The 13,373-nt window shown below is 46.6% G+C and overlaps 1 protein-coding gene across 1 annotated transcript in view; it reads left to right on the top strand.

Moving 5' to 3' along the window:
* Positions 1-11,357, top strand: part of acaa1 (acetyl-CoA acyltransferase 1) — a 33,915-nt gene extending 22,558 nt beyond the window's left edge. Inside the window, exons 9-12 of the mRNA XM_080213620.1 lie at positions 495-674; positions 3,767-3,822; positions 5,160-5,305; positions 9,806-11,357. Coding sequence (XP_080069746.1) covers positions 495-674; positions 3,767-3,822; positions 5,160-5,305; positions 9,806-9,881 — 458 coding nt within the window. The 3' untranslated portion in view covers positions 9,882-11,357. The remainder of the gene's footprint in view (positions 1-494; positions 675-3,766; positions 3,823-5,159; positions 5,306-9,805) is intronic.
* Positions 11,358-13,373: the final 2,016 nt, after the last annotated feature.

The raw sequence follows: 13,373 nt of genomic DNA on the forward strand, positions 1-13,373 counted from the left end.
GTGCTCTCTAGATTGTCAAAGTGTGCAGAGCGGGTCGGACTTTGACAGCGGAACACCTGGAATACAGTGAACGGTTTTGGCCCTCTGATCTAAGGAAAGAAATACTGATATTGGAGACAGTCCAGAGAAGGTTCACTGGGTCAAACCCGGGTATGGATTTTTAAACAGTAAGGGAATCGAGGGTTATGGGGATAAGACGGGAAAGTGGAGTTGAGGATTTTCATATCAGATCATTCATGATATCATTGTCAGATCTCATTGAATGGTGAAGCAGAATTGATGGGCCGAATGGCCGTGTTCTTCCCCTATGTCTTATAGTTTCTGTGCTGGCGAGTTCCTCGTGAGGTGTTGGTGAGGTTAGAAGGTCACGCGTTTCATTATCCTGGAGTCCTAACCCATTTTGTCTGTGACCAGCCTGCCTCCTGCTCCCTGATGTCCCAGGGTTCCCTGTGTGCTTCCGATGTAAGCACTGAGGATGTTCTCCCTGTTGCCAGGTAACTCCAGCCAGGTTAGCGACGGCGCTGCAGCGGTCCTGGTGGCGAGACGTTCCAAGGCCGTCGAGCTTGGCCTCCCCATCCTGGGCGTGCTGAGATCCTATGCCGTGGTCGGAGTCCCACCCGACATCATGGGGATCGGGCCCGCCTATGCCATCCCAGCAGCGCTGGAGAAAGCTGGTAAGCTGAGCTGGGCGATGGGGATGAGTCACCCCAACATGGCTGCGTAGCCGGAGGTTTACAACAACAACTTGCATTCACATAGCCCCTGCAATGGAAATAAACGCGCCGCAGCGCTTCACGGGAATGGCCTCATAAACAAAATATTGACTCCGAGCCGCAGAAGGTATCAGATGAGATGTTACAAACGGTCCAAAATGATCCAAAAGATATGCGGGTTAGGTTGATTGGCCACGCTAGATTGACCCTAGTGTCAGAGGGATGAGCGGGGTAAATATGTGGGGTCACGGGGATAGGGCCTGGGTGGGATTGTGGATGGTGCAGACTCGATGGGCTGAATGCACTGTCCTTCTGCATGGTAGGGATTCTGTTCTGTTCTGAATCGCAGGCTCTGAGCTGTGCCTTCGAAGAGGAGAGCGATAGAAGGCAGAACCCGGGGTCCAGGAGTTTCGTGTACTGTTCTGGTCACCACATCGTAGGAGGGACGTAATTGCCCTGGAAAAAGCGCAGAGGAGATTTGCAGGAATGTGGCCAGGGCTGAAAAATTGCAGCTTTGGGGACAGATAGGATAGGCTAGGATTGCTTTTCTTACAACAGAAGATTTTGATTTGATTTATTATTGTCACATGTATTAGCATACAATGAAAAGCATTGCTCATTGCATGTTATACAAACCATACTGTTCTTAGAGAAGGAAAGGAGAAGGTGCAGAATGTAGTGTTAGCTAGGGTGCAGAGAAAGATCAACTTAGTGCGAGGTAGGTCCATTCAAAAGTCTGACAGCAGCAGGGAAGAAGCTGGTCTTGAGTCGGTTGGTACGTGACCTCAGACTTTGACATCTTTTTCCTGATGGAAGAAGGTGGAAGAGAGAATGTCCGGGGTGCGTGGTGTCCTTAATTACGCTGGCTGCTTTGCCGAGGCAGCGGGAAGTGTAGACAGAGTCAATGGATGGGAGGCTGGTTTGCGTGATGGATTGGGCTTCATTCATGACCTTTTGTAGTTTCTTGCATTCTTGGGCAAAGCAAGAGTAAGGAGGCAGAGGGGTGACCGAATTGAGGTGTGCAAAATTATTCCCACCCCTCCCCAGGATATCAGGATATTCGGGCCCACCTAGTGGGGCTCCCTTCATGACCCCTTTCATTAGAAAGGCAGCCTCTCTGATGGTGGAGCACTCCCTCAGTTCTCCACTCGAGTGGTTAGCCTTTGTTTTTGCACTCAAGCTCTGGAGTAGAAATTGAACCCAAAACTTTGTGACTCAAAGGTGAGACTGCTACCAACTGTCCATGGGGTGACTCTAAGGGGTAAAATTGGTGAGGCTTTGGGGATTAAGCCGGTGGGGGGGCATTGATGGGACTGTCCTTCCAGACAAGTGCAAGGTAATGCATTTTGGAAGGTCTAGTGCAGATAGGAAATATACAGTGAATGGCAGAACCCTTAAGAATATTGATAGGCAGAGGGATCTGGGTGTACAGGTACACAGGTCACTGGAAGTGGCAATGCAGATGGAGAAGGTAGTCAAGAAGGTATACGGCATACTTGCTTTCATCGGCTGGGGCATTGAGTTTAAAAATTGGCAAGTCATGTTGCAGCTTTATAGAACCTTAGTTAGGCTGCACTTAGAATATAGTGTTCAATTCTGGTCGCCACACTACCAGAAGGATGGAGGCTTTGGAGAGGGTGCAGAAAAGATTTACCAGGATGTTGCCCTGGTATGGAGGGCATTAGCTATGAGGAGAGGTTGGAGAAACTCGATTTGTTCTCACTGGAACAATGGAGGTTGAGGGGAGACCTGATAGAAGTCTACAAGATTATGAGAGGCCTGGACAGAGTGGATAGTCAGAAGCTTTTTCCCAGGGTGGAAGAGTCAGTTACTAGGGGGCACAGGTTTAAGGTGCGAGGGGCAAGGTTTAAAGGAGATGTACGAGGCAGATTTTTTACACAGAGAGTAGTGGGTGTCTGGAACTAGTTGCCGAGGGAGGCAGTGGAAGTGGATACGATAGTGAGTTTTAAGGGGCATCTTGACAAATACATGAATAGGATGGGAATAGAGGGATACGGTCCCCGGAAGGGCAGGGGGTTTTAGTTCAGTCGGGCAGCATGGTCGGTGCAGGCTTGGAGGGCCGAAGGGCCTGTTCCTGTGCTGTAATTTTCTTTGTTGGTTACATACCGCTAGCACAGACACGATGGGTGGAATGGCTTCTTGCACTCTATTATTCTGTGTACTGATCTCTGATGACCTACACCATGGTCATGAGTATTTGGAAAGTGGTGACTGGATTGGTCCAAGTCAGCACGGATCTACTAAAGGGAAATCGTTCTTGACAAATTTTGTGGAATTTTTTTGAGGACGTGACCAGTAGAGTGGACAAGGGTGAACTGGTGTATGTTGTGTATCTGGACTTTCAAAAGGCTTTTGATCCCACACAAGAGATTTGCGAGCAAAGTTAAAGCTTGTGGTATTGGGGCTAATCCATTGACGTGGATAGAGAATCCTTTCCCAGAGAGAAGAGTCAAGGAAGGACATTCTTGCTATTGAGGGAGTCCAGTAAAGGTTCACCAGACTGATTCCTGGAATGACAGGACTGGATGACGAGAGACTGGATCGACTGGGCTTGTACTCACTGCAATTTAGAGGAATGCGAGAGGACCTCGTAGAAACATAAAAAGTCCGGATGGGACTGGGCAGCTAGATGCGGGAAGAATGTTCCCGATGTTGGGGAAGTCTAGAATACAGTCTAAGAATAAGGGGTAAGCCATTCAGGACTGAGATGAGGAAGAACTTCTTGACTCAGAGAGTTGTGAAGCTGTGGAATTCTCACCCACAGGAAGCTGGTGGGACCAGTTCAATAGATATGTTCGAGAGGGAGCTGGACATGGCCCTTGTGGCTGAAGAGATCAAGCGATATGGAGAGAAAGCGGGTGTGGAATACAGAGTGCGTGCACGGTCAACCATGATGGTATTGAATGGTGGTGCAGGCTCGAAGGGCCGAATGGCCTACACCTGTTCTGATCTTCTATGTTTCTCTGTCTTGTGTTCACTGGTAATTGTTTGATTTGATTTCTGAGCTTTGGTTTTTGTTCCCCTTCTGCCAGGGCTCACGATTGATGACATTGATGTCTTTGAAATAAATGAAGCGTTCGCTAGTCAGGTGAGAAACACTCGTACTCAGCACTGAGGAAAAACTGAGAATGCGGGTTATCTACTGTAGAAACACGGGAAGATCGCAGCAGGCGTGTGGCTGGTGAAGGAGGAAAGACCAATGTTGATGTTTGTTAACGTCAACCTGCAGAGTATCCAACGCCTTCCCCTTTTCATTCTAATTTCCAAACTTGGTAACTCGCAGTGAGTAAATAAATGAGGAATTGGAAATGAATATTGAAAGGAGACTGTCTCTCCGTCACACAGTGGCAGCAGTGTGTACAAGATGCACTGCGGCATCTCACCGAGGTTCCTTAGACAGAACCTTCCAAACACCAGGCCACTACCACCTAGAAGGACAAGGATGGAGACACCATATTGCCCTAACAGGTCACTCGTCATCCTAATTTGGAAATATATCACCATTCCTTCACTGTTGCTGGGTCAAAATCCTGGAACTCGCTCCCTAATGGTACACGCCTGCAGGTGCAGCAGGTGGTCAGGAAGGCGAATGGGATTCTGGCCTTCATAGCGAGGGGGATTGAATATAAAAGTAGGGAGGTCTTGCTGCGGCTGCATAGGGCATTGGTGAGGCCGCAGCTGGAGTACTGTGTGCAGTTTTGGTCACCGTACTTACGCAAGGATATTTTGGCCTTGGAGGGAGTGCAGAGGAGGTTTACTAGGCTGATGCCGGAGTTGAGGGGGTTGAGCTGTGAGGAGAGGCTGAATAAACTGGGCTTGTACTCATTAGAGTTTAGAAGAATGAGGGGAGATCTCATTGAGACGTATAAGATGATGAATGGGATGGATAGGATAGAGGTGGAGAGGCTCTTCCCGCTCAGAAAGGACAGTAGGACTAGGGGGCACAGCCTCAAGATAAAGGGGGGGGGGGGGGCGGTTTAGAACGGAGTTGAGGAGGAACTTCTTCACTCAAAGGGTGGTGAATCTCTGGAATTCTCTGCCCGTTGGAGTGGTGGAGGCTGCCTCGCTAAATATCTTTAAGACACGGGTTGATGGGTTTTTGATAAGCGAGGGGATTAAGGGTTATGGGGAGAGGGTGGGAATGTGGAACTGAGCCACGACAGATCAGCCATGATCTTATTGAAAGGCGGGGCAGGCTCGAGGGGCTAGATGGCCTACTCCTGCTCCTATTTCTTATGTTCTTATGTATGTCCTGTAGCGGTTCAAGAAGGCAGCTCACCACCACCTCCTCAGGGGCAACTAGGGATGGGCTGTCCTCGCCAGCGACACCAGATCCTGTGAAAGAACAGAAAGTATGGAACTGGGCTAAACAGTGGCTGACTCCTCTCTCTCTGTCTCTCTCTCGTTCTCTATTTCCTCCTTTAGGCTGTGTACTGTGTCGAGAAGCTGGGTATTCCCATGGAGAAGGTGAATCCTAATGGTGGTGCTATAGCACTGGGCCATCCACTGGGCTGCACTGGGACACGGCAGATTGTTACCCTACTGAACACGCTGAAACGTAGGGGGAAGAGGTGAGTGTGTCCATCTGTACAGCGCACCTACCTCCATGCAGCAGAAACACTGGCGTCCTTTAGGACGTTTGATCTTTGGGGGAACGTTAATGGTTCAAGTCCTTGCCTCGCATTGGGATCTCTACCATTTTAAACATCAGGTGGAGACTGGACTGGGGTGGGCGCAGTAAGTCTCTCAACACCAGGTTAAAGTCCAACAGGTTTATTTGGAATCACGAGCTTTCAGAGCTCTGCATCTGGTAAACATCAACTCGGTGTGAGAAGTTCAAGGATGACGAAAGCCGGTTCAGGTCAACAAAGCTCACCCGAGTGAATAGTTTTCCTGGCTACGCTCTTGTGAAACCCCTTGGGATGCTTTACCGTGTTAAAGGTGTTACATAAATGCAAGTTATGGTTGGAAGAAAAATAAACTATAGGTTGAGTATCTTTTATCTGAAAACGGAACACATCCAAAACCACACTTTATTACAACCTCATCGACCTTTAATCCATGGACAAGTTGACATGACCTGAACTGACCTAGACCTTGCTGACTGCACCCGACCTTTAGTGTAGGAGCTCCGTGATCCAAGTCAACAAGACCTTACCTGACAGGAATGTCACTGACCACATTCACCTTAACGTAGAAACAGGAGGAGGCCATTCGGCCCTTCGAGCCTGCTCCGCCATTCATTTTGATCATCAAATTCAATATCCTGATTCCCCTCTTTCCTCCCATATCCCTTGATCCCTTTAGCCCCAAGAGCTATATCTCATTTCTTCTTGAAATCGCACAACGTTTTGGCCTCAACTCCATTCTGTGGGAATGAATTCCACACATTCCCCACCCTCTGGGTGAAGAAATTTCTCCTCACCCTCAGTTCTAAAAGGTTTACCCCTTATCCTCAAACTATGACCCTAGTTCTGGACTCCCCCCACCATGGGGAACATTCTTTCTGAATCTACCCTGTCTAACCCTGTTAGAATTTTATAAGTTTCTATGAGATCCCCTCTCACTCTTCTAAACTCCAGTGAATATAATTCTAACCAGCTTAGTCTCTTCCCCATTTAAGAGATCAGTGACCTGAGTCAACACGATCTGAACTGACAGGAACTTTACTGACCGCATTGACCTTTTGCATGGGCAGTCTAGTTCATAGAATCCCTACAGTGCAGAAGGAGGCCATTTGGCCCATCAAGTCTGCACTTCATGGGCCGATCCACCCAGACCCTATTCTCATAACCCCACATATTTGCCCTGCTAACCCCCTGACACTAGGGTCAATTTAGCAGGGCCAATCAACCTAACACGCACATCTTTGGGAGTATGGGAGGAAACCCACACAGACACGGTGAGAGCATGCATACTCCACACAGACAGTGACCCAAGGTTGGCATTGAACCCGGCTCCTTTGGTGCTGTGAGGCAGCAGTGCTCACCACTGTGCTACTCTCTTGTTTGCCTGCACATCATCATTCTGAACCCTATCCAACAAGCAGGATCACAGATGGTGCCATGGTGGGAGTGTTGAAGTGGAAACTTGTTCTGCTTCTTGACTGTGGTAGAGACAAAATCTGTTCCAACAAAACAACGTATCTTTATTTCCGAAAGACTGCATGCAGTATTGGCAAAAATCTTGAGTTCAGAGAGCTGTCGTTACGACTTGCTAATTCTGATCTCAAGTCCGCCCTTACATAAAGAGTCAATTCAATAGTTAGACCTTTTTCTTATCAGTTTGCGTGACTTCAGGAATTCGGTTAGTAATACAAACAGTAGCAACATCATTAATTGTGTTATAACCCGGTGACCTCCAAGACCTCTTTGTCTCATCATTCATCTTGTCCTTTCGATAGAACAGAAGAACGCTGATGGCTTTGTCATTTCTGACCTTACCCCACCTCACTCATACATCACTAGCTCATGCGGAATCAGCCTCACCAGGTCTTGACCTTAGAACATAGAACACTACAGCACAAACAGGCCCTTCGGCCCACAAGTTGCGCCAACCATATCCATACCTACCAGGCCTATCTATACCCTCAATCCTATTAAGTCCCACGTACATAAGAACATAAGAACATAAGAAATAGGAGCAGGAGTAGGCCATCTAGCCCTTCGAGCCTGCCCCGCCATTCAATAAGATCATGGCTGATCTGTTGTGGCTCAGTTCCACTTTCCCGCCCTCTCCCCATAACCCTTAATCCCCTCTCTTATCAAGAACCCATCAACCCGCTTCTTAAAAATATTTAGCGAGGCAGCCTCCACCACTTCAACGGGCAGAGAATTCCAGAGATTCACCACCCTTTGAGTGAAGAAGTTCCTCCTCAACTCCGTTCTAAACCGCCTCCCCTTTATCTTGAGGCTGTGCCCCCTAGTCCTACTGTCTTTTTTGAGCGGGAAGAGTCTCTCCACCTCTATCCTATCCATCCCATTCATCATCTTATACGTCTCAATGAGATCTCCCCTCATTCTTCTAAACTCTAACGAGTACAAGCCCAGTTTATTCAGCCTCTCCTCATAGCTCAATCCCCTCAACTCCGGTATCAGCCTAGTAAACCTCCTCTGCACTCCCTCCAGGGCCAAAATATCCTTGCGTAAGTGCGGCGCCCAAAACTGCACACAGTACTCCAGCTGCGGCCTCACCAATGCCCTATACAGCCGCAGCAAGACCTCCTTACTTTTATATTCAATCTCATCCAGAAGTCTCTTAAAAGACCCCAGCGAGTTCACCTCCACCGCCACCACTCACCCACCACCCTCTGAGTGAAAAACTTACCCCTGACATCTCCTGTGTACCTGCTCCCCAGCACCTGTGTCCTCTTGTAGTGACCATTTCAGCCGTGGGAAATAGCCTCCAAGAATCCACCCTATCTATACCTCTCAACATCTTATAAACCTCTATCAGGTCGCCTCTCAACCTTCGTCTCTCCAGGGAGAAGAGTCCCAGCTCCCTCAACCTTCTCGGTCTTATTCATGTCTTAAGTTATGCAGAGTCAGTGTTCCTTATTTTGTACCAAATACTTGACCAATTTTCCCATCATGCCACTATTTCATTCGTACAGCTTCACAGGAGCTTATTACAGCTACCCTGTATTTATTATTTAGTCACACATCTCACCTTTCCAGCCACTTTACTGACTTTAGACAGTAGCTACCTGAGGTTTCAGCCATTGAAATGTAAATAGAACGAGTCCAAGAGACCATATCCTAGAAATGACACTAACGGAGATCTGAAACAGGTACAGGTTGTGAGGCGATAAGATTTAAAACTGAGATGAGGAGGAACTACTTCTCGCGGAGGGTGGTGAATTTGTGGAACCCGCTGTCTCAGACCGCGATGGAGGTGGAATCATTGACTGTCTTCAAGAAGGAGATGGATATATTTCCTCATTTAAAAAAAAAGGATATGGGGAAGAGGTGGATTTGAGACCAGGGAGAGATCAGCCAAGATCTGATTGAATGGCGGAGCAGGCTCGAAGGGCTGGATTACCTACTTCGGCTCAGCCCTGTGGGTTTTGGAAAATGGATACTGTGCTTGCATTTATGTTATTTGACATCCCAAAGACATGAGAGAAATATCCTAGGAATCATCTGGATTTATTAAAAAATAATGTTTGTTGATGAATAAATATTGGTCAGGAAACCAGTCAGGTCCCTCAACGTACCCTCCAAGCCCGTACCGATCGTGGTGCCTTCGCTAAACTAAAAAAAACTTCTGCCCTTACTCCATATCCCTCTATTCCCTCCCTATTCCTGTACCCATCCAGATGCCTCTTAAATGTTGTTAATGTTCCTGCTTCCACCACCTCCTCTGGCAGCGCGTTCCAGGCTCCCACCACTCTCTGCGTGAAAAATGACCCCTGCACGTCACCCTTAAACATTCCCCCCTCTCACCTTGAACCTGTGCCCCCCCCTTGTAATTGACACTTCCACCCCGGGGAAAAAGCCTCTGACCATCCGCCCTGTTCACACACAGTGACACAGTGGTCAGCACTGCTGCCTCACAGCAGCAGGGACCCAGGTTTGATCCCCGGCTTGGGTCACTGTGTGTCCGGAGTTTCCACGTTCTCTGTCTGCGTGGGTTTCCTCTGGACGCTCCAGTTTCCTCCCACAGTCCGAGAGACGTGCTGGTTAGGTGCATTGGCCATGCTAAATTCTCCCTCCGTGTACCCGAACAGGTGCCAGAGTGTGACGACTAGGGATTTTCAGAGTAACTTCATTGCAGTGTTAATGTAAGCCTACTTGTGACACTAATAAACAAACCTCTTTAAACTTTTAATTTTGTAGACCTCTATCGTGGCTGATCCACTTTCAGGTCAGCCATGATCTTATTGAATGGCGGGGCAGGCTCGAAGGGCTAGATGTCCTACTCCTGCTCCTATTTCTTATGTTCTTATCAGGTCTCACCTCAGCCTCTGTCTTTCCAGTAAAAACAATCCTAGTTTATTCATACTCTCCTTTGGTTCTTCTTCTTAGTTGGAGGTGGCTGGGTTTTGAATGATTTTCTTGTTTGTGTTCCAGGGGCTATGGTGTTGTGTCCATGTGCATTGGGACCGGAATGGGAGCTGCTGCTGTTTTTGAATACCCGGCAAACTAAGACCTTCAGCATTAAAGGCCAGAGGTGGAGAAATTACTTGATCAGCAATAATAGTGAGCACTCAACACAAGAATCACTAATTGACTATTACTTCCTATGCTGTTACCTGTTTATTCACAAGTATCCATAAAGACTGATAACCTTTAAGGAGAAATTTGAACTTCCAGTTATTAGCTGAAAGGCTGGCGTGTTAAATTTTCATCTTTTAAAAATCATTTACTGTGTCAAGTAGCTAAAAAAACACTAAAAACCATTTTATTGTGCAGGCAACTTACTAAATCATCAAAGTAAACAGTTTCCTGTTACTTGTCCCTCTGCCCAGAATGACCAGTTCACCGTTGAGTCCATTCTACTTGCCCAGTTGAGTAGTTCTAATCCCAGAACTGTGTCTCAGTGTGAGGATTACACAGTAGATCTAGTTCCAAGCTAGGTAAAATTTCCAGCCTCCTTTAACTCTCATGAACTTGGTTTTCAAACTGAGTGTGATATCCTACCCGTTGTCGTAAGTGATGAACAAGGGTCAGCATTTTCTCTTGAGCTCAAGGCATGGTTAATTTTTTTCCCTTGGTCTCTACCTCTCAGTTGGCTGCAGAATACACAAGACAATTTCTAAGTGCTATTTGTTTGCTTTGCCAGCATTTGTAGGGAAGCCTGTAACCTGATCTCAAAATGGCTTCACGGCAACAGGAAACACAATGGCTTCATATCTAATTAGAAATGCTAATCAGTTATTTCTGATTCCAACTCTCTGTTCATCTTAGAAGGAAAGGGACAATTTACAGTACTGCTGTTTACAACTTAATAGCACCTCGTTGGGACTTTGTGAGGCTTAGTTATGGTCTATTCAAGGTATAATCAACAATGACCTGATAATTAGCATTATCTCCCCGCATCTCCCTCTCAACAATCATAAGGACATAAGAACTAGGAGCAGGAGTCGGCCATCTGGCCCCTCGAGCCTGCTCTGCCATTCAGTAAGATCATGACTGATCTTTTCATGGACTCAGCTCCACTTACCCACCCGCTCACCATAACCCTTAATTCCTTCACTGCTCAAAAATTTATCTATCCTTGCCTTAAAAAAAACATTTAATGAGGCAGCCTCAACTGGTCAGGGAATTCCACAGATTCACAACTCTGTGTGAAGAAGTTCCCCCTCAACTCAGTCCTAAATCTGCTCCCCCTTATTTTGAGGCCATGACCCCTAGTTCTAGTTTCACCCGCCAGTAGAAACAACTTCCCTGCTTCTATCTTATCGATTCCCTTCATAATCTCATATGTTTCTATAAGATCTCCCCTCATTCTTCTGAATTCCAATGAGTATAGCCCCAGTCTGTTCAGTCTCTCCTCATAAGCCAACCCTCTCGAATCCTGAGTCTTCCTCAGATCTCTACCAATCAGATCACCCAGGCTTCCTGTCAGGCAAACTTCAGCACAGGTCACATGATCCCTTTCATCTCTACCCTACATTTAAAGCTACAGTCCCAAAATATAATAATGTTATAAACCAAAAGCTTCAATCCTGAACCATAATTATAACCTCATAACTGTATTCCTCTCCCTAAGTCAGTTCCTCCTTTTGGCCTGCACTGTTCTCCCGCTGAACATGGGAAGCGTAACCGCCCAGGTCTAATGTTAATGCTCTGGGAAATGAATGAGCTGAGTTGATTTTTCTATCGATACCTTATCTGGACACTTTCTGTTCAGGGTGGGGTGCTGCCTTGTTGGAATTAAGAGTTTTTAGGGGAGTTTGGAAGCCAGCGGAATAATTGTGGGACAGTACATCAGCCTTCCATTAGACTGGGATTTCCACTTTGTGACAAAGGGGAAAGTGACATTTATTTTTGTTGCAATGATTAACCTGAGTTGTTTGAAAAGGAGAAGCACAGCAGAGACAGGGTGATTGCACGCTGCCCTTTTAAATTCAACTGCCTTGCTTCAACTAGAGTCAAATACCAAGCCCATTTGCCAAACTGTTCCAAAAGAATCATAGAGTCAGTACAGTGCAGAAGGAGGCCATTCAGCCCATCAAGTCTATGCCACTTACAATCCCAACCAGGCCCTATCCCCATGCATTTACTAGTTTTGAATCCCACCACAGCAGATTGTGGAATTTGAATTTAATTTTTTTTTAAAAATCTGGAATTAAAAGTCTCATGATGACCATGAACCGATTGTTAGGAAAACCCATCTGGTTCACTGTTGTCCTTTAGGGAAGGAAATCTGCCGTCCTTACCTGGTCTGGCCTACATGTGACTCCAGAGCCACAGCAAGGTGGATGACCCTTAACTGCCCTGAACAAGGGCAACGAGAGATGGGCGATAAATGCTGGCCAGCCAGCGATGCCCATGTACCCCGAATGAATAAAAGAAAATGTAGTAACAAGTTGCAGATCCCCTTCAGCTACAACAGGAGCTCATTCAATAACAATGTGAAGCATGGACTATGAAGCGGTTTGGCAAAGTGCGCTCTAATCACCATTACTGTCCTCCATTACAGCAACAATTTACAGGATAAAGAGAGTAGTATATTAAACACAATTAAAACTAGGATTTTTTTCATTGTGTATAAATCCCACCCCAAACATTTTCTTGGCACAGAGATGGGATTGTTCTCCTTGGTGTGTTTATGACAAAAATAATTTCTTTTCTTAACATTAGGCTGACCTCAGTCTGCTTTCTAATAAAGATGATATTTTGGAAAATGTTTGTTTGCATCTCCGCTCAGTGCATTTTGATTTGTTGACCCCTTAAGTAGGATCCGGAAAGTGCTGACCTCCGAGTGGCACCTATGTCTACAAAAACAACAACCCCTCTTTGGATGCTCCCATTAATGTAATGAAACATCCCCATCTGGAACAAGAGGTCATAGATGTGAACTGAGAGGAGGTAGGTTCAAATTGAGATGAGGAGGGTTGTGAATCTGTGAAACTCACTGCCTCAGAGCGCAGTGGAGGCAGAATCCATCAATGGATTCAAGAAAGAGACAGATATATTTCTGATTAAACGTAGGATAAAGTCTCTGGGGAGCAGGTAGGAAAGTGGAGTGGAGACCAGGATAAGATCAGCTCTGATCATGTTAAATGGCAGAGCGGGCTTGAAGAGCTGAATCACCCACTCCTGCTCCTACTTCTTATGTTCCTAAAATGCTTCACAGGACCATTTTATAAAAAAACAAAGAACAGTACAGCACAGGGACAGGCCCTTCTGCCCTCCAACCCTGCTTTGATCATGATGCCTGCCTAGACTAAGACTGTATGTGTTTACAGAATGCATATCCTTCCATTCCCGTCCTATTCATTATTTGTCTAGTTGCCCCTTAAATGTCGCTGTCATACCTGCCCCCACCACCTCCCTAGCCAGCGCCATTCACCATCCTCTGTGCAAAAAACCTGCCTCGCGCATCTCCTCTAAACTTTTCCCCACGCACCTTAACCCTATGTCCCCGAGTACTTGACTTTTCTACCCTAGGAAAGAGCATCTGACTATCCAC

Source organism: Carcharhinus amblyrhynchos, chromosome 2, assembly GCF_965287045.1.
Source record: "Carcharhinus amblyrhynchos chromosome 2, sCarAmb.v2.hapA, whole genome shotgun sequence".
Taxonomy (NCBI): Eukaryota; Metazoa; Chordata; class Chondrichthyes; order Carcharhiniformes; family Carcharhinidae; genus Carcharhinus; species Carcharhinus amblyrhynchos.